Source organism: Cynocephalus volans, chromosome 2 (genome assembly GCF_027409185.1).
Source record: "Cynocephalus volans isolate mCynVol1 chromosome 2, mCynVol1.pri, whole genome shotgun sequence".
NCBI classification, from domain to species: domain Eukaryota; kingdom Metazoa; phylum Chordata; class Mammalia; order Dermoptera; family Cynocephalidae; genus Cynocephalus; species Cynocephalus volans.
The window spans coordinates 190231652-190252016 of record NC_084461.1 but is presented as its reverse complement, the minus strand read 5'-3'; the positions used below and the strand labels follow the sequence as shown (position 1 = coordinate 190252016).

At 47.7% G+C, this 20365-nt stretch overlaps 1 protein-coding gene across 1 annotated transcript; it reads right to left on the bottom strand.

Moving 5' to 3' along the window:
• Positions 1 to 149: 149 nt before the first annotated feature.
• OAS3 (2'-5'-oligoadenylate synthetase 3) lies at positions 150 to 19594 on the bottom strand. Its single transcript, XM_063088189.1, has 16 exons — positions 19418 to 19594; positions 16711 to 16993; positions 14921 to 15096; positions 13031 to 13269; positions 11840 to 11993; positions 11068 to 11412; positions 9864 to 10146; positions 6850 to 7025; positions 5799 to 6049; positions 5256 to 5400; positions 4340 to 4513; positions 3136 to 3421; positions 1974 to 2149; positions 1440 to 1678; positions 437 to 584; positions 150 to 237 (listed from the first exon to the last, which is right to left on the bottom strand). The coding sequence occupies exons 1-16, from the start codon at positions 19592 to 19594 to the stop codon at positions 226 to 228; spliced, it is 3264 nt and encodes a 1087-aa protein (XP_062944259.1). The 3' UTR covers positions 150 to 225.
• Positions 19595 to 20365: the final 771 nt, after the last annotated feature.

Below are 20365 nucleotides of genomic sequence, written 5' to 3'. Positions count from 1 at the left end.
TCTGATACAAGGTGGTGTTTAATGAAGAGCAATCAGGCTGGGTAAGCAGAGTGGGCAGCAGGAAGAAGAGGGAGAGAGCAGTGAGGCAGGGCGATCAGATGGAGGCTGGACTGAGGAGGAGAGTGGATTCACTGGACACACACACACACACACACACAGAGGCTCATCTGGCAGGGGACTCTGAGGGCTGGCATCCATCCGGTAGGACCACTGATTTCCTGGGCTTCACACAGCAGCCTGTGGGGAGTGCCACAGAAGATGTTGTTTACCCCCAACCTTCCTACAGAAGCTGAAACCAGACAGGAAATGGAGGAACAGGGGCACACCTGGGGCCATGACTGGATCCTGCTCTTTTGGGAGGAGTCATGCCCTTCCCTTGACCATGCTGTCCCCACCCCAACAAACGGTGCTCCCTTCAGCATCACAGATCTCTCACCTTCACTGGCCATGGCTGGATGGGGGTGCCATCCCTGCCCATGCAGCACAGGGCAGATATGCAGGCTGCAGCTTCCTTGGCTAGCAGGTCCCAGCGGGCATTGTGGCCCAGGTTGCCCGTTGGGTCAGCTGGATCCAGGATGATGGGCCTGCAATTCCCATCTAAGGTCAGTCTTATTTCTGGCTACGTCTAGGTTCCCACCTGTGGCATTGAGTGGACTATTCTGTTCCCTCACCCAACACGCTGCAGAGACCAGGGGCAGGGCTCAGAGACTTCTCAGAGCTCCAGGCACACACTCAGGGCAGGGATAGAAAATAAGCTTTGTATGGGCCACTTTTCCATTCTGCACCCAGGCAGACATTACTAATCAATCACAGTGCTACCACTTACCCCTTCTGCAGTAAAGCAGGCATTGTTAATCAGTCACAGCACCAGATCCTGCACCCATGATGCCACTAACTGATGAGGCTACTCTGTTCAGCTGAGCCAAATCACAACCTCAGAGTCTTCTTCAACACATCACTCTAAGCAGTCACTGCCCACTGGCATCATAAGTTTGTGAAAGCATCTCTGTTACCTCTGCACCCATTTCAGAGGTAGGCAAAATCCCAAAGAACGAGACATGCTTATGTTATCTAATGGGTTCACAGGTAGGGTGGCCAGATTTAACAAATACAAATACAAAATGCCCACTTAAATTTGAATTTCAGATAAATAATGAATACATCTTTTAAGCATAATGTTCCAAATATTACATGGGACATAAAAAGTTATTCATCATTTATCTGGAACTAAATTTAACTTGGAATCTTGCATTTACCCTGCAATCCTATTCACAGGTGACCAGGAAACTGACTGCTTGTCCCTTAGGTGCTAAGAATGTCACTTCTAGAAAGGAACTTGATTCTAGAACGAGGGTCCTCCCACTCTGTGCCCTAGGAGGTGGGGAGAGAGTGAGTGGCCCCGAGACTGAGTCTCTGGGACACTGGGGGAGGACTGAAACCTGGGCTTCTGAAGCTGTAGTTTCAGGAAGTCTCCAATAGTCTTGTCCTCAGCATTGTAGTTGATGGTCCAGTAGATGCGGAGCTGGCGGTACTGGGTGACCAGTTCCAGGACGGTGCGGAAGCCCTCGGCCATGTTGAACTGGGGGTCCCGCCCGCCCTGCTCCCAGGCGTACACTGTCAGGAGTTCCAGCCCGTGCTGAGGGGGCAGGGAGCCTTTCCCCTTGGGCATCATGTTGCACTGGGGAACAAGGAGAAAGATGTGTTGGTCCATATTGGCAATGGTGAGGTGCAGGAACTGACCCCCAAACTTTTATTCAGCACCTACATATGCCAGATGCCTTGCCATGCATTAGTCCATCAAATCCTGTGACATGGTTATGTCACTCACACTTTACAGGTAAGAAACCTAAGGTCCCAGAGCTAGGACGTATTCTCCTTTCTGCTCCACCCAGGCAGGGACCTGGCTAGGCTGGGAAAGTGCCCTGGAGGCAGAGCACAGGGCAGCTGGGGGATGGCCTGTCCCTGTGTCAAACCTGCTGGTACCAGTGCTTCACCAGTCGGATCAGACTCTTCAGTTTGGTGGGGCGAGAGATGATGAAGTCCCGCTGCAGCTCAGTGAAGCAGGTGGAGTACTCGCCCGCATTGTTGTAGCTGTGGATGAGGTCGACGTAGACTTGAGAGCTGGGCCTGGAGCCGGAGACCAGCTGACCTGAAGAGGGAGAGTCCCAGGGGGCCAACTTAGAATGGACTTCTGAGATCTCCCACTTGGGCATTTCTCTAAGGGTGGCCTAGGACCCATGAGAGGCTACAGGGTGTTTCTAGGTGGAACACAGATGTGGCATGATCCAGCATTAAATCCCTGGTGAGAGCTATATTCTTTTTTCTGCCCTCTTTCAAACCACTTGCCTACCCATCATGGAGAAAGTCTCAACTGGGCGCTAACATGTCTTTAAGCCTCCTGTGGGTAACAGAACTGTATGTGGCAAGGGGTCGACATCACCATTCTGGTTTCATTGCACTTAAAAGCATTCCTTAATATCCAAATTCTTGCTCTCTGAACTGAGGAACTGAATAGATCCAGATCAATTTCTGCATAAATCTCTCCCTTGCTACTTGTTCTCCAAAACTCAGGAACCAAATAAATTCAGATACGAGGGATTTTCTCACTCTGCAAACTCTCCTGTCCACACTCAGAACAGAAGAGATATAAAGATATTTGTGTCTGTTTTGTTCAGGGCTTTATCCTTGGTGCCTGGAAGAGTACCAGGTAAACAGTAGGTGCATTTACTGAATGAACTGAATAAATGGATCTGTGGTAGGTGGAGGAGGTGGCACACAAATACTCAAAGCTGGGGATGTGCTGAGACACTTCAGAAATGTCCTCACTGTCAGATGAAGACCCTGGGAGTCAGGGTGGGAAAATCCCTTGCTCAAGGTGACTCAGCATATTAGTAGAATTGCCAGGACTAGAACCCAGCTTGACCACTGTTAGCCTATGTAGCATCTTTGTGCAAATTATGAAAAGGCACGCTTTTCTCTAGACACTTTGCAGGCACATTGTGATAAACACACACATCTACAATGCCTGCAATGTGAACAGGTGTAGCCTGGTTGTGCACTGCACAACCTCTACAACTGTCCATGGGGCCCTGACTCGGCTCTTCCCCTTCTCAGGCCTATGGCTGGGCACCTCACCTAGGGCATCAAAGGCTGGCAGAACGTCAAAGTCCACACTCTGGTCCAGCATTGTCTGGGATTTCAGTGAGAAGCTCAGCACACGAGGATTATCCCATTTGGAGATCTCAAACTTCACCTCGAACTGCTGCTCCCGCTGACATGCCTCCAGCTGGGCGCGGATCTCTGAGATGATCTCGGCCCGCTTATTCCCCTGCTCAGTGAACTGGCTGAAGCAGCTGAGGAACACCACTAGGTCAGCATCTGAGCGGCCACGCAGAGCTGTGCCTTTGGCTGAAGAACCGCCCTGGGGAGGATACGGCAGGTGGCTTGACCCTTGGAGTACTGTTTGATGTCCTCCTGCCTGTGGGCTCTGTGTTCTGGGTTAGAAACCCACTGTATGACCCTAAGCAAGTCAAATAACCTCTCTGTCTTACATCTTTCATATGACATGGTTGTAAGAAAAAGAAGTGTGCAAGAGGAAAGTTTTAACCTTTCAACAAATGCAAAATTTCTCATTCCATCATGTTTTGGGGGGGAGTTGAGAGGTTTTTGTTGTTGGTGGTGGTTTTTTTCTTTCTTTTTCTTTTTTTTTCTTTTGTCTGCACCTGGAAACCTCTAAAAATGACAGATGGCTGGCTCCTATCTCCCTAGACTGTGATTTAATTATGCCTGGGATAGGGCTTGGGCATCTGTATATACTTTAAAGACCTTTGTGATTCCAGGGTGGAGCCAGTGAAGCCAGGGTTGAGAACCAGTGAGCCAAGCCACCCTCCTCAAGTGTTATGGATGAGGAAGGCAGGGATCAGAGAGGGGAATATAATTGCCTGGGGTCACACAGCAAATCAGCAGTCCTGGGACTTTTCACTGGCTGACTATGCTAACACTCTTTTTGGAGCTGACCTGGGTCTCACCTGCATCTCTCCAATTGTGGGTTGAGGTTTTATCTAGTGCAGTGGACAATGTGACATTTTGTATATCCCCAGCATCCTTTCCTTTTGTTGCTTCTTTTGAGTTGGGTGTCACTAGCAACCAAAGGAGACTTGTTGGACACATTGAGGCTCTCCCACTGCCATTTACTCATGACCACATTTTGGCTTCTTCTCTATGCCTGGCCTTGTGCTGCTTGCTGGAAGGGCTACAGAAGTGGGTCAGGCCTGGCCCTGCCCTGAGAGGGATCACCAGCCTGCAGGACTTCCTTGCCTATAGCTGTCTGGGGACTCACCTTGACCACCTTGAGCACTTTGATAGGAGAATTCCGAAAGCAGTTTTCCCTAAGGAATGAGCAGATGGTGTCGACAGCCTTGTTCACCTGAGCCAGGAACTGGCGGTTGGGTTGGAGAAAGTCACAGATGAACTTGTCAAGGTCCCCAGCTGGGGTCTGGTAAAGGAGAGCTGGCTGCAGAGAGAATGCAGGTGGGGTAGCTCAAGACAAGACTCCCAAGGAACACCCAAGCCCTATACCTTGATGTCCTCTGAGGACAAGGCTCCCACTATCTCCCATGTCCCCCTTTCATTCTCAGCTGGTTGGCTGGTCCTGAGATAGCATCAGAGGGACCTGAGTTCGAGTTCTGGTTCCACCACCAATGCACAGCCTCAGCTTCCCCATCTTTAAATGGGTGCAATAAAGAGGCCTATGTCTCACTGGATTGTCTTGAGTGTTAAGCACTGATTATGAGACCTGGCTGCCAAAAAGCAAATGTGATAAAATCATCTCTTGGGGAGCTGTAAATGGCTTATGTCTTAGGTCAGGTTCTCTGGAAGCAGATCCTATGATGGGAATTTTTGTGCACATGGTTAACTGGCGTAGTGTTTGCAGAAGGAGAATGACAGTAGTAGACATGGTGGGGGAGGGAGCTCAGCAAGACTAGGGGATCGGCTGGAGACGTGCTTCTGTCTGATCCCATGGGGAGCTCTGGAGCATGAATTGCATCACAGATTTGATCCTGCCTTGAGATGAGGGTGGGCCTTTTGCACCCGTATGTCACTCAGGCACTGGCTGGGACGTTGCAACCTATGCATCAAGTGGAGGGCAAGTCTCCAGATAAGGGGGCAGCTGTGAGCCATCATCAGCCAACACTCATAGCAGCTGAGGATGTGTGCACTGGCAGGTTAAGGGGACCTGGGAGAAGGCCTCTTACCATCACATACCAGGGCTCCACAGGTATCCCATCTTTACCCATAAAGCAGGCCTGTGTCTCTAGGGCTGCTGCTTCCTGGGCCAACAGCTCCCAGCTTCCCTGGCCTACGTTCCAGGTGGGGTCGGCAGGGTCCAGGACCAGAGGCCTGGGGGCAGAGCAGGTGGGAAGGTGGGAGTCAGGGAAGGAGCAGGTGGGTGGGAGGGACTGGGTGGAAGCATGAGGGCTAGGCAGAGTGTCAGGACTTCAGGGGTGGCCCAGTCTCGCTCAAGTGCTGAAGGAACCTCAGCTGGCTGCTTTGGCCCGAAAACTGTTGGGTGGCCCTTAATGTGAGAAATGGTGTTTTATCATGCTAATAAAACTGGCCATGCTTTCCTATGGGGCTCCTGTGTTCATGCTTTCTCAAAGAGTCTAGAGGGAAGCAGAGTTAGGGGCAGGATTAGTGACCCAGACCCCACCTTGCACCACTCCTGGGTACACTGACTCCGGGTGACAGTGGGGAAGGAAGAGAGGATGAAGGCAGACAAGGGGGATATGGGTCTGCACCTGGGTTTCCGAAGCTGCCCAAGGAGGTGCATTCTCAGAGCTGGATCCTCAATGCTGTAGTTGACCGTCCAGTAGACACAGAGCTGCTGTTGCTGCTGGACAAGCCCCAGGATGGTCCGGAGGCCTTGGGCCATGTTGAAACGGTCCTTCCTGCAGCCCTGCTCCCAGGCAAATATGGTCAGGAGCTCCAGGGCATAGGCTGGGGGCAGAGAGGCACGGGCTGGCCAATCTCCTTTGTCCTTAGCTGCAACCTGTGTCACCCAGGGCCAACCAAAGATTAATGAATGTGAGCACCTACTGTGTGCCAAGCATGGCCCTAAGCACTTTGGGAAGGTGGAGAATACGTAAAATAGAACCATAGAAAGAGTAGAACCTCGGAGACAGTCTGGCTGATGCTTCCCACTTTACAGGTGGGTAAACTGAGGTCCAGAAGAGGGTAGTGACTTGTCTAAGGACACACAGTGAGACTGAGAGCTCAGACTTGGCCTTTGCCTGGAGTCTCCCCTCAAGGAATATATGGGGTGGTTGTACAGGAATGGGGGCTGCAATGTATCCATCTTGGTATTCCAACACCCATCATGACAGTTAGCAACAGTGGTGCTCAATAGATGTTTGCTGAATACATGAGTGAGTGAATGTGGGTTGAAATTCAGAGAAGTGTTTACTAAGGGAGCTCTGAAGGATACTCAGGGTTTAGCACAACTTGCAAAGAAGGTGGTAATGGGGGGACCCACATAAGCAAAGGCTTGGAGGTGGGAAAGACGAGAAATATTAGCAGAGAGAGGAGAGAGGACAAACAGATGGGCTAAAGGGGGATGGTGAGCCCTAGCTACAAGAAAGGAGGACTTTGGACTTGATGGAGAAGAGATTCTATCAGTGGCTTCCAGATGTGGGCATGCGATGGAGGTTGGAGGAGATGGTCCCTCAGTTGAGATGGTCAGTAAGAAAGAGAGGAGGGGAACTGTCTGTGTAGGAGAGCAGTGATTGGCTGAGGCAGTTGCCATGGCAGCAGCTGCATCCAGGAGGAGCAAGGGAGTACTCAAGGCCTCACCTGGAGGTACCAGTGCTTCACCAGCAGGATCAGGTTCTTCAGCTTGGCTGGGCGAGTGTTCACGAAGTTCCTCCGCAGCTCTGCAAAGCAGGCCCGGTACTCACCGTCCTGGCAGCCACTGTCAAGGAGGGTCGAGTAGACCTGGGGCTTAGGTTTGGTGCCAGAACTGAGCTGCCCTGTGGAAGTTTGAAACACTCTGAGCGTGCAACTCTAATTGAAGACAGCAGCATTTACCAACCCATCCATTCACCAGTCTTTATGAATATTTTAACATTAATTAATAACATTGCAATTAATAATATGCTATAACATTGAATAACAGACTATTAATCTTTTTCGCGTCAATTATGTACTGGTTGCTTTTTGATAATTTTCACTAATCCATCCAATAACTCTGCAAGGTGAATCATCTTGACCCCAGAAAAGCTGTGTAGCATAGTGGTTAAGGGAATGAACTTTGAAGACAGACAGGCTTGGTTTCAAATCCAAGCTGTGTGATTTTTGCCTCTTCGTGTCTCAGTTTCCTTATCTGTAAAAGGGGGGTCATAAATAGCACTTACCCTTGGAAGGATATTGTAAGAATCATGAAATCTAAATGTGCTCAATAAGCATCAACTATTGCTATTATTGTCATCTCCCAGAAGAAAAAAACAAGGCATAGAGGGGAAAGCTGGAATTGAGTCCCACCCCTTTCTTTCATAAGGCTGGCCTCTAGAATAAATGCCTTCTCCATGGAAGGCAACTAAAAATGGTCACCCACCAGCAGAAAGAGGCTTCAAGGAAGCTTGCTGCTAGGGCTCGGGAGAAAAATGAAAAGTCCCCCACGAGAAACCGAAACCTCAATCCTATACTAGATGGGGGTGTGTAGTCCAAATTTATAGCATCTGCATGGTGAGGAAATCCCAGGCTGCTAAATTAATGTATAACCTGGCCTGGAAATTAGTGAAACTCTCAGTACCCATCTAGAAGCAAACTAAAAACTTGGTTCCTGAGGGATGTTTCTCCAATCGAGAGCACAAAGAACTTCCACAGGAAAAGGAAAGAAAATAAAAGCTCCACATACCCCAAAGATGAGCTCACAATAAAAAATTACAAACCACACAAGGAAGTGATCCACTATGAGAGAAAGTCAAGTGACACAACAAATAGGAGAATTAGCCTTTCAAGAATTTGAGATAATAAAACAATCTGAGATATTAAATTAAGCATGTTTAAAATTATTAAAGAGAAAAAAGAAACTGAAACCATAATGAGAGAACTGAATCTTATGAACAAATGATAGGTTGATTTGAAAAAGAGCCAAATAGAACTTCTATAAGTGAAAAATAAAGTCACTGAAATTTTTTTTAAAAAATTAAGAATAGGCAGCAGACACATTTGAAGAGTCAGTAAAATGAAGGAAAGATTTGAGCACCTGAGAAACAGGTAGCCTTGGGACGTAAAGAGATGGGAACAATGAGAGAGATAAAAAGACGTGGAGGATAAAGTGAGAAACCATGTGAAAGGAGTTCTGGAAGGAGAGAACAGAGAATATAGGGAAGAGGCAATATTCAAAGAGAAACTGAAGGACATCTCCCCAAAACTAAAGGAAGAACTGAGTTCTTAGATTCAGGAGGCACAACAAAGTCCAAACAGGATATATAAAAAGAAATCCATGCACAGGAATATCAAAGAGAAACTGAAGAATATTATGGACCAAGAGACAGCCTTAAATGCTAGCTAAAGGGAGGTCAAAGTCAAACAAAAAACTGTACACACTAACAAGAAAAGATCATTTACAAAGAAATAACAACTAAACTGACAGCAGACTTCTCATCAGTAGCTACAGTGGTCAGGAGAAAGTAGATCTGAGGGAAAACAACTGTCAAATACTCCATTCAAGCATAAGGGTGAAACAAAGGTTTTTAGACAAAGTCTGAGAAAATTTATTCATAAACTCTTTATGAAAAAGTACTAAAAGATGTATTTCTGTAAGAAGGAAAATGAATACAGAAGAAAAAAAAACTGGAAATAAAGAAGCAATGGTGAGAAAAAGAACTGTTAATTATGCTCGGAGATTTTAATTTGAGTATATTTTAATTTGAGTGTATAAAAATGGAAGAAATAATCTCTCCTATTATTAGTGTTTTAATATATTATTAAACACTTTGAAAGCATTATATTATTGTTGTTTGTTTCATTTTTATCTGTTAGCTTTATGCTACTTATAAGAGGTTGAATTAAAATTTGTTAACACATCCTTAAAAATAAAGGATGGAAAATGTATACCAGGAAAATACTAATAAAAGACTAATAAGCTCTATTAATTTGAGACAAGACACTTGAAGACAAATAGAATTTTTAGAAATAATGAGGATGATTACTTAATGATAAAACTTCAATAATATAGAATAATTATGTATTTATATGCTCCCAATAACATAGCCTCAAAATATTAAAAGCAAAACAAATTATAATGTTATAATTAAAAGTATGAAACATTTAGACCTGAATGATAATAAAAATTGTACAAGTACATATCAAAACATTTGCCATGCAGCTAACATGGTATTGAAAAGGAAATGTACAGCCTTAAAAGCTTTCATTAAGATTGACAATTACTAAGCTAAGATTCACCTCCAAAAGTTAAGAAAATGAATTATAGAGTAAACTCCCTAAAATAAGGAAGGAAAGTATAACATGAAATTTCTTAAATAAAAAAATCCTAAGCAGATACTCATATGTCAAACTGTTAACATTTGTTAAATCTTAATTGGGGCACAAGGGTGTATGATGTCTGTAGTTTTCTATATGCTTGAAAAAATTCATAATTAAAATCTTTGTAAAGTTAAAAGCACTAAGTAATTCTAAGACTTGATGGTGATGATTATTTTAGATATCTCAAAGTAATTTTCAGTGCTTGGTCAAGTAGGGGAATTAGGATCACCAAGAGGATGGCAGGTGCCCCCATTAGGTACCCCCTGGTCCCCTGGGGTTCCTATAACTCTCCAAGGCACAGGCTGGGTGCCCCTCACCCATGGCATCAAAGGCAGGCAGCAGGCTAACATCCATCCAGCTTTCTAGGGCCACAGTCACTAGCTGGAACTGCAAAGCCTCAGGCACGTTCTGCTCAGGAAACTTAAGGCTCAGGCCAGGGACCTGATCCTGCCAACAGGATTCCAGCTGTGCCCGCATCTCATCAAGGATCTCTGCACGGTGGGCCCTCTGGTCCTTGTAGTCAGTGAAGCAGTTGAGAAAGAGGATGAGTTCGACATCACGGCCACCCTTTAGGTTTGTGCCCCGGCCGAATGAGCCGCCCTGTGGTGGGAAGAACAGCTCAGACCAGGGACCCTCTCAGAGCCCAGGAGTCAGACCGTGATCCCATCTGCAGCCCAGAAACTGCTCTCTTGCTGATGTTGGATCTGGAAGCACCATGACAGAGGCAGACTGTATGGGCCCTGTGACTTTGGAATTTCAGAAGCCTGGCCGAAAGGCAAGTTGTATCTGCCTGCAACTGCCTTCTTCTCCTTCAAGCCTGAACAAAATCACACCAATATGCAGCAACAGATAACTGGGACGGGATGGAGTTAGGACAAAACATCTGCAGCACCTACTACTGCACATCTGGGCCAGTGCTTGCAAATTGAGGTTCCAGAGCCAAACTGGGCCTGCAGATGTGCTCTATCGGCCTATTGCAATCAATCCCTTTCCTCCTTCCCTCTTCTTCCCTCCCTCTCTTTCTTCCCTCCCTCCTTCTTATCCTCACTTCCTTCCTCCCTCCCTTCCTTCCCTCTCTCTCTTCCTTCCTTCATGAGAAAATACTAAGTGCTTGCAGAGGCAAATCCAGCAAGAAGGGCACTAGGAGTGCAAGACTGCAATTTTCAATTGTGTGGTCAGGCCTCAGTGAGAAGGCAACATTGGATCAAGGACCTAAAGGAGAGAGCCAAGTGGATGGGGGAAGAGCATTCCAGAAAGAGGAAAGAGTCAGTGCAAAGGCCTTGAGGCGCTGGAAGATTTTGAGCTGAGAAGGGAAGTGATCTGATTATTGTAATAGTGGTTTTTAAAAAACTGTATCATAAAAACAAAGCTGGCATTTAAACATACACCACCAGCCAGCAAACCAACCCTCCATGGATGTCCTCTTCCCCTGCCCAACCTCGGCTCCTTTGCTGTGACTCCTTCCCCTCCCACTGTGGTCCCTTGATAGGGTCCCCTCCATGTCTCCATCTGCCAACTCACCTTGCTGACTCTTGAGGGCTTGTGGACACAGTTCTCCCGGAGGCAGCGCAAGATGACATCAGTGGCCCTTTTCACCTGCTCCTGGAACTGGGGGCTTGGTTTCAGGTGGTCCTGGATGAAGCTGTCCAGCTCCTTGGTAGGGATCTGAGACAGATGTGAGGCTGTCCCTGGCACAGAGGAGGTTATACTGGCCGCCCCCGAGGGGCTGGGAGCTGGGCATGAGGGCTGCTTGTTCCTTGCCCTTGGTAGCACAGCATTGAGACTCCTACTGTCTTCAGGGGTCCCCTGGTCAGGGTCTCGCTGGATGGGGTGACCCAAACCTGAGCACCCAGCACGTGGAAGGCCCTGGAAGGTGATTGAAGAAGCTGTCTCGTCCAGGTGCAGAGGTTTCTGCATCCACCCAACTCCTTCTCTCCTAGTCCCTTCTCTTTGTACAGCAGGGTGACTCAGTGGGAGGGCCATGGCTAGCCCACATGGTGCCTTTGTGCAGATTAGGAAAAAAAGGTGTCTGATAGGGTGGTAAACTGCAAAAATGTGCCCCTAGTTATGGGTGGAAAAGCCTGGCAAGTGGACAATAACTGCTGAAAGACAGAGGTGTGCCTTCCTCCAAGTGATCTCAGCCTGTTGATTAGATTGCTTTACATGCCTGCTGCCCCCTCTTTTTCACTCTATTCCATTCCACATGGCCCTCAGCACATAGTAGATGCTCAGGAAACATAGAATATGTAAATTAAGTGCAAAACCCAAGGGTCCAATGGAACCCCTCACTCACCGGCCCCTCCCAGGGCTGCACAGGGTCCCCAGACCCCTGCAGAAAGCACTGGTGGTCATAGCAGGACTCTGCCTCCTGGGCCAGCATATCCCAGTGCCAGGCTGCCCCATTTCCCACATCCCATGTGGGATCAGATGGGTCCAGGATCACAGGTCTACAATTCCAGAGAGACAAGAAAGTTCTGGTTAGTAAGAAAGTCAAGATCAGGAGCTCTGGACTCAAGCAGACCTGGTTCCAACCCCAACTCTGCTGCTTTGCAGCTGTATGACCCAAAGCAGATGACTTACCTTCTCTGAGCCTCAGTTTCCTCATTTGCAAAATGAGGCTATAACAACAATGCCTGCTTTGATGGGCTGTTGTAGAGATGAACTTGGAGCAATGGTCCTCAACCCTAGCTGAACATTAGAATCACAAGATACCAGGAACCCCTGCCCCACTGGACTCTGAGTTACACCCCTATTATTTAGCAATTTCATTCCTAGGTACATATTCAACAGACATGCACATGCACCAAGAAATATGTACAAGACTGTTTAGAATATTTGTATTTAAATTTGTAATAACTTCAACCCTATTTGTAATAGCTTCAAACGGAAACAACCTGAATGTCCATCATCAGTAGAATGGAAAACATGATAAATTCACACAGTGGAATACTATACACTGATGAAAAAGAATGAGCCACAACTACACACAACTATATGAATGGATCTTGAAGACTTAATGTTGAGAAAGAGAAGCCAGACACAAAAGTACATACTGTAACATTCTATTTAGATAAGATCTAAGAAAGGCAAAACTTTAATGATAAAAGTCAGAATAGGGTTATCTTTGGGGGGTTTCTCACTGGGAGGGATGCAGTGAGGTGCTAAAAATATCCTACCTTGATTTGGGTGGTAGTTTCATAGGTAAGTGCACTTTATAGTCATTGAAATGTGCAGTCGGGATGTGCATGTTATATATATCAGTAAAATGTTCATGCACGAAATATATGGAGCCAAGCATTGGTATATTTTTCAAAACTCTCCCCAGGTGACTATAATGTGCATCTGGGGCTGAATCCAATGAATTAGAAAGTGCAGGTGCAATGTTTTACTTTGGCCCTCAGTAGATATGACCTGTTTTATCATTGTTAATTATCTCCCCAGGGCCCAGGGACAGGAGAGCAGATAGTGGGGTATTAGGAGGTACCTGGGTCTCTCAAGCTGTCTTCGCAAGAACTGCCTGACTGTAGGGTCTTCGAAGCCATAGTTGACGGTCCAGAAAACACACAGGTGCTGATACTGTTGGATCAGGCCCAGGACAGTCCGGAAGCCTTGAGCCAGGCTGAAGGCGTCCTTCCCACAGCCCTGCTCCCAGGCAAAGATGGTCAGCAGCTCCAAGGCATAGACAGGGGGCAGCGTTTCCTTCCTTGCCTCCTGGGGGCACACCTGTGAAAGGTGGGGAAGGGGCTCAGACAGATGAGGTGAGGGAAGAGAACTAGCTGTCTGCAGAACTTTGCGGGATAGCTCAGTCTCCAGGCTGGGGACCCTGCAGGCTGAGCCTGGGACAAGGTGCTGTGTTCTAAGCCTGTTCCAAGAGTAACTGGCATTTTTCACCTGCCCTCAGTGATGGTGGCTTCAGCAATGGTTGGCTCATACTACAGGGAGAAGAAGTATGAATTTAAAGCCCCCAGGAAACACGGGGCAGTCAGAGAGAAGCTATCAGGGAGTCTGAAACTGCTTCCTATCCACCAAATAAAGCTAAGGCACATCTGCTGTTCCAGTCAGATGCTGACTGGAGAAGAAGGGCAGCTTGGTACCCAAAGAAAAGGGTACCAGGTCATTGTCCTCCCACTTCTGGACTAAGGGTAGGGCAGCAGATCAAGGCTCTGTCCATCCCTCCAGTCCCCTGGCCCCCATCCTAACACACATGATTTCTGTTTCTGTACCATATACCCAGGGTCTCCATGTACCAGGACGAGATTTATGCCACACCATGGCAAGAATCTCAGGCTTCTGGGCTGGCAGGATAACTTGGGAGGGGACACTTTAGCTTGCCAGAAGTGACCTTCAGGCTAGAAGTGTCCAGCAGCCCCACGCTTCCTTCACCTACCCCCTCTCTGGGGTGTGACAAATAAGCCTCAGTGTTCATGTGTACCCATCACCCAGATCAAGATAGGATATTTCTAGCACCCAGGCAGGCTGGTTCCATAGTTTGCCCATTTAATAAGTACCAGGCTATTAGCTTTTCCTGCCCCTGGAGAATCCTGTTTATGTGGGAAGAACCCAAGAAAGACTTACAGACTCATATACTCCTTTATGTTCAAGGGAAGAGACAGAAGCCCAGAGAAAGCTAGGAAGTTGCCCAAGATCACACAGCAAGTCAGTGGCTGAGCCAGAATTAGAATCCAGGATCTCCTCATACTCAGACCTGCTTATGATGAGTGGTCCAAGAGAAGGACCAAACCATGTGTCCCAAGATTTTGGGGGTGGCTCTGTTCCTTCATCTCCAAGCATAGGCTGGGTGTACCTCCTCCAATGCACAAGAGTCTGTCAACAAGCATGAACACTGCGAGTGGGACATTCCTGAGGCTGGGGCAGGAGGTGTACAATTCCACATTACCTCATACCATACATACAATATTCCAGATAAGTCAAAGCCCTAAATATGAATAGCAAACCTTTTGGAAAGAAACATGGGAAGATAATTTTAGAAAATCAGGATAGGGAAAGACTTCTTAAGACACACAAAGAACAAATCACTTAAGAAAAAAATTAACACATCTGATTACATTAAAATTCAAATATTTTCTGTGACAAATGACCTTTAAAGAGAGCAAAAGTACAAGCCACAGACTGGAAAAATTCATTTGCATTATGTTAACATTATAAGAATTGGCACCCACAATATAGAAAGAACTTCAACGAATCAACAACAAGAAGACAACTAACCCAAAAGAATATTATGGTTGAAGGGCATGAAACAGGCAATTCACAGAAAGAGAACATGAATGGCCACTGAACATAAGAAAAGATTTCCACAATTATGAAAGCACAAATCAGTCATGTCTGGAGCGAGGACCCTCACAAGTGGCTTCACCTGGCAGAACCAGTGCTTCACGAGCAGAATCAGGTTCTTGAGCTTGGCTGGGCGAGTGTTCACGAAGTTCCTCTGCAGCTCTGTGAAGCAGGCTGAGTGCTCGCCCCCCTGGCAGCCACTTTTGAGGAGGGTGGCATAGACCTGGGGCTTGGGTTTGGCACCAGAGCTGAGCTGTCCTGTGGGTGTGAAGAACTGTGAGTTAGGAAGGGTGCTGAGGACACAGGACGGAGGACAGTGTTGGTGCGCTGGGAGAGAGCGGGAAGAATTTGGACGAAGGGAAATCTGGCAACTTGGGAGTTGGGGGACTTGGAAGAGAGCCCGTAGCTTTTCAGGAGGCAGAGAAGAAGAGCTGCACTCTAGAATGCAGAGGGACAGTCCCTTCCTCCCAAATGGCCAAGCATTTGCCCGAAGAAGGGCAACTGCATTCCAAAATGATTAAACAAGGACGATGCCTCTGGCTGAGTCAGGAGTAAGTACCGACAACCTGGCGATTATTTCCTCCCCGAGGCTCCCTCAGGTAGTACTAAAAAACCACTGTGCATACCTTTAATTAATTGGTGCCACAGGAAGAAGAAAATGATGCTGGAGAAGGCAAGGGGTCCTGATCCCTTAGCGGTGATTGCTAATGTGTTTTGAGCACTTACTACATGCCGGGCACTGGGCTGAAAATTTTACATGTACCTCCTCATTGTATCCCCACCACAGCCCTAAGAGACAGGTATAATTCTTCATCCCATTTTATAGCTGAGGAAACTGAGGCACACAGAAATTCTGTGTTTTGCCCAAGTGATGGAGCTGGCAAGTGATGGAGTCAGGATTTGAACTCCGAGCTGGATGACTTTACAGTCTGTGCCTTTTCTTCCACCACTACCACGAGCATGGCTTGGGAAATGTAAATAAACACACTCTTCATATTTCCCTAGGTTGTTGCCACAATTTATCTGTTGTATGGCTTTGGGCGAGTTACTGTATGTCTCTGTGTCTCAGTTTCCCCAATGGTAAAATGGAAGACAAAACAGTACAGATCTCACAGGCTTGTTGTGAAGAATCAATGAGATAAAGCGTGTCGAGTTCTTAGATTAGTTAAGCATTGAATAAATAGTAACTATTATGATTAATATGTGTACCCCGCAAGTGGGTATACTAGGCATGGGGAGTGTGCGGTCTGCCCAAGGGGTAAAGCTGTCTCCCAGAGCATCAAGGTAAATAATAATAATGAGAATAGGAATAATAATAGTAAGCCCTCATCGAACCCTTATCAGGTGCTAGACACTCTTCTAAGTTTGTTACATGTATTAATGCATTTAATTCTTCCAACACCTCTATAAGATAGATTACTATTATCCCCATTATTATTATCCTCATTTTACAGATGAGAATATTTACAGAGGCATATTTTTATATTAAATCAAGCATAGGTATATTATTGAAAGAGAATGCAAAAACCACATTAATGTTTTCAAGATAAATACAAGATTTTGCAGAATTCTGGTCTTGTCCCCAGACCCCTGTTGCCAGTTACGATTTGCCTTTGCCTTTGGGGTATTTGTGGAAGGGCTGAGCAGTACTGCTCTAGGCAGTTGCTGAAGGAAACCTCAAGATACTTGGGTAAGGGCCAAGCATCTTAACACAGGACTACAGATCCAGGAGGAACTAGGCCTTCCTGGTCCTTGTCTGGTCCAAACCAAAATGTTCAGTCAAGAAACTGAGGTCCAGAGAGGGGTAGAAGCTTGCCAAGGTCACACAGCATGATCTTGCCCCTAACCCTGGAATGGGCCAGGCCCCCTTACCCAGAACATCGAAGGCGGGCACCAGGCTAACATCCATCCAGTTTTCAAGGTCTACAGATGCCAGTCGGAACCTCAGGACCCCGGACATATCCTGTTCAGGAAACTTAAGGCTCAGGCCGGGGACCGGGTCCCGCCAGCAGGATTCCAGCAGTGTCCGCATCTCATTGAGGATCTGTGCACGGTGGGCCCTCTCATCCTCATAGCTCTTGAAGCAGTCGAGGAAGATGACAAGTTCGCAGTCACAGCCACCCCTGAGAGCTGTGCCCCGGCCAGAGGAGCCTCCCTAAGAAGAAAAAAATAAATCAGAATTCCACCCTCTCCCACTCTAGTGCCCATGCAGGCTGGCCAGCAACTTAAGTGAGGCAAATGGGCTGGGTGGAGACTGTGGCCACACATCTATAGGCAAGAATGCAGACCCAGGGCAACCAGGTCTGAGTTTTCAAGAGAATCAATTTCAATATGTAAACCCATGATTTTTATATGTTTGCAACTAACTTTAAAAAAACTAAAACTGCAAGTAAAACAAATCAAATTCTTCTTTGCAGAACGTTATGTTCATGACCTTTGCTTGGGATGACTACAAAACTGTGGTATGATTCACTGAATTTCTGAGACCTTTCTGACCAGTGTTTCTTTCTGGAAAGCTTCCATCCTGAGGATTTGGGAAGCAAACTCTGCTCTGTTGCTCTGTGCCTGGTATTGGACACTTGAAATCTCCCCTGATGTGGTTACATGTGGTTACAGACATGGGAGTGAGGGTGAGCAGTGAGGTTACATAGCCAGTAAATGGCAAGAACCAGGACTAAGCCTTTCAGGAACAAGTCTTGCCCCAGACTGGGTCCCCTAATTATCCCAATGATTATGACAGTCCCTTTACTTCCAGCTCCCACACTGGGGGCTGCCCACCAAGCAGGAACAGACATAAGAATATTACAGACTGGGCATCCCCTACATGTTTCGCACACAGCCATCTCACTTAGCCTTCCTAATAATCCCTGGAGGAAGGTACTGTTGTGCTCACTTTACAAGGGAGGAAACAAAAGATAGAGAGGTTGTCACTGGCACATGACACCACCCCCCACCCCTGCCCCAAGCTAGAAGAGGCAGGGCCAAGATTCGAACCCAGGAGGCCAGGCTCTGAAACCACATTCTTTTTCCCACCCATACATTAATTTACTTAAAAATAGTTTTGACTAAAGTTACACAAGAGAGGATTTTAGAGAAGTCTTTTGCTACATTTGCCCCATTGGTTTGATCCCCTTTTTCTTCTTTGTGTGATTTTAAAAGAAATTCCAGCCAATGTCTCATTTCATCCACAGACACTTTCACAGGCATGTCTAAGATAGTGATTCTCAGTAGTAGGCAGTTGCGTCCCCAGGGGACATTTGGCAAAGTCTGGAGGCATTTTTTGGTGGTGATGACTGGGGTGGGACAGATCCTTCATGTTGGCCCTGGGTGTGGGGGAGCAGTCTCACATGGCCCCAGAGGTTTGTGACCCTTTCTTTGATTTCTGGTCCAACCAGAAGCCCCAGACTCATCTTGTACATCCCACCCCAGCTCTGGAATCTGTCATCCCTCCAAGGAGTCCTTTCAGTGGGGAATGGCATCTCAAGATGATAGTGTGGGCCCTTGAAATAAAGCCCAAGCCCTACCCACTTCCTCTTTCAAAGCCTTGAGCGATCAGAAGGCCATAAGCTAAATTTAGCCAAAAGATCTGTGCCAGGTTTTCCAGGGAAACTAAGGATGCCATGGCTTTAGAGAGTCTTTAACTCTTGCTCCACAGAAATCCCTCCTGTCCATCTCAGAGGCAGAAACAGGCTTCCGCATCTCCTAGGCTATAAGTCTGTCCTCCTCCTCCTCCATCTTCTAAGCTAAGATTCAGTCCTAGGAAGCCACTAGGTCCTCTGAGGCCATCTCTTGCTCTGTGTTTTCACCCCTTCCTCTGACAGCTCCAAATCTGCTCTACCCCACCCAGGTTCCCTCCATCCATTCCTGGCATCCAGGAGTTTACCCTGAGGGTTCAGCAGTGTCTTCTCTCTGAGTCTGTGAGCATCCTGACGTCACAGTTGCAGTGTGGCACAATGTTTAAATGACAAAAAGTGACTTACAGCAGTGGCTTAAACATGCTCAGCCTTAGTTTTCCCATCCCCCACCTCACTGAATGTGAGGATTAAATGAGATAGTACTTATTAAATGAGATAATATTCACTGTTATTCGGTAATTTCTCAGTCAATTGAGTTATTATGGCTATGACAGAGTATTATGATTTCTGCATCCTAGGGTCAGGCCTAGCCTGAGGTTCTTAGTCTGTTCAGATGACGGGGTGAATGAGGGAGTGAATGAGTGAGGGGCAGCCTTTAAGAGCACAGATGCAGGAATCAGACTACCTGGATTCGAACCCTGGCTGGGCCTCTTACAGGCACTGGACATGTTACTTGACTGACCGTGCCTCAGTTTCCCCATCTGTCGAGTGGGGTTTAATCCCTGTCTGGCAGGGCTGTTGTGAACAGTGTATTTTCAGGGCACTTAGAACAGTGCTGGCACTTATTAAAGAAAGGAATGAGAAGAGCACAAACTGACAAAGTCCCCCCCCCCCGCAGTAAGGCTCCGTGAGGCTGAAGCGACCTCCGAGTGTTGCCCCTACCGACAGATGCAGGCCCCGAGGTCGGCCCGGCCCCGCCCGGCCCCCTCGCCGGGGCCCCTCACCTTGACCACCTTCAGCACGCGCGGCAGCGGCTGGCCGGGGCGGCCCCCGCGCTCTGTCAGGGCGCAGACCAGGGCGCCCAGCGCCCGCCGCGCCGCCCGCACGAACTCCCCCGGCGGCTGCAGGCTGCGGGCCACCAGCTTGTCGAGCGCGGCGGCCGGGGTGCGGTACACGTCCATGGCTGCCCGGCACGGGGGCGAGAAGAGGTGGGCTCCGGGGCGGCCGCGGGCTCCGGGTTCCGGGTGCCTGCCTGGCTCTCCGCGACGCGCCCCTCTCGCTGGCCCCCAGGCGCGGGCAGCTCCCTGTCCTCGGGTCTGCGCGGGGCTTGGGGAGAGGATGGGCCGCTGCTGACCTGGCCTCCCCCAGCTTCCTCACCTCCTCCCCGACTTTGCGGTGATCTCCCTCCTTTCCTGCTTTCAGTTTCGTTTCTTTTCAGCTGCTCCGGGCGCTTGCTCCCATTTCTCGGTCCTCTCCCCAGCCACGCCTTCCTCTGCTTGGACTCACGGCTCATGGCTCCAACTCCGATGAACCAGACACAACCAAACAAAATACCTCTACAGCAGCAGGTTCACAGAACGCATTGGATTGGCACCGAGTAACACACCCTGAGCATTTAAGAAACATGCAGGTTTTACTGAAGAAGTAGTCAGAGCTAGACTGATTGGCCCGGAGGGAGCATTTACATAAAGGAGAGAGTATTTACATAAACTGAGAGCTCCTACTTGCTCTCTGGTTAAAAGATGCATTCTAAATACCACCACCACCACAACCCATAATAAGGCACACTTGCAGAATGCTTGTCCTGCACTGCTTTACATACGAGGGTACTTCAAAAGTTCATGGAAAGATGGGTATTATCTTTTAAATCTATTTTTCACACTCATTTGATAGATGAAGAAGTTAAGGTAAAGAGGAACTAGGTAATTTCTAAGGTCACAAGGGAGGAAAGT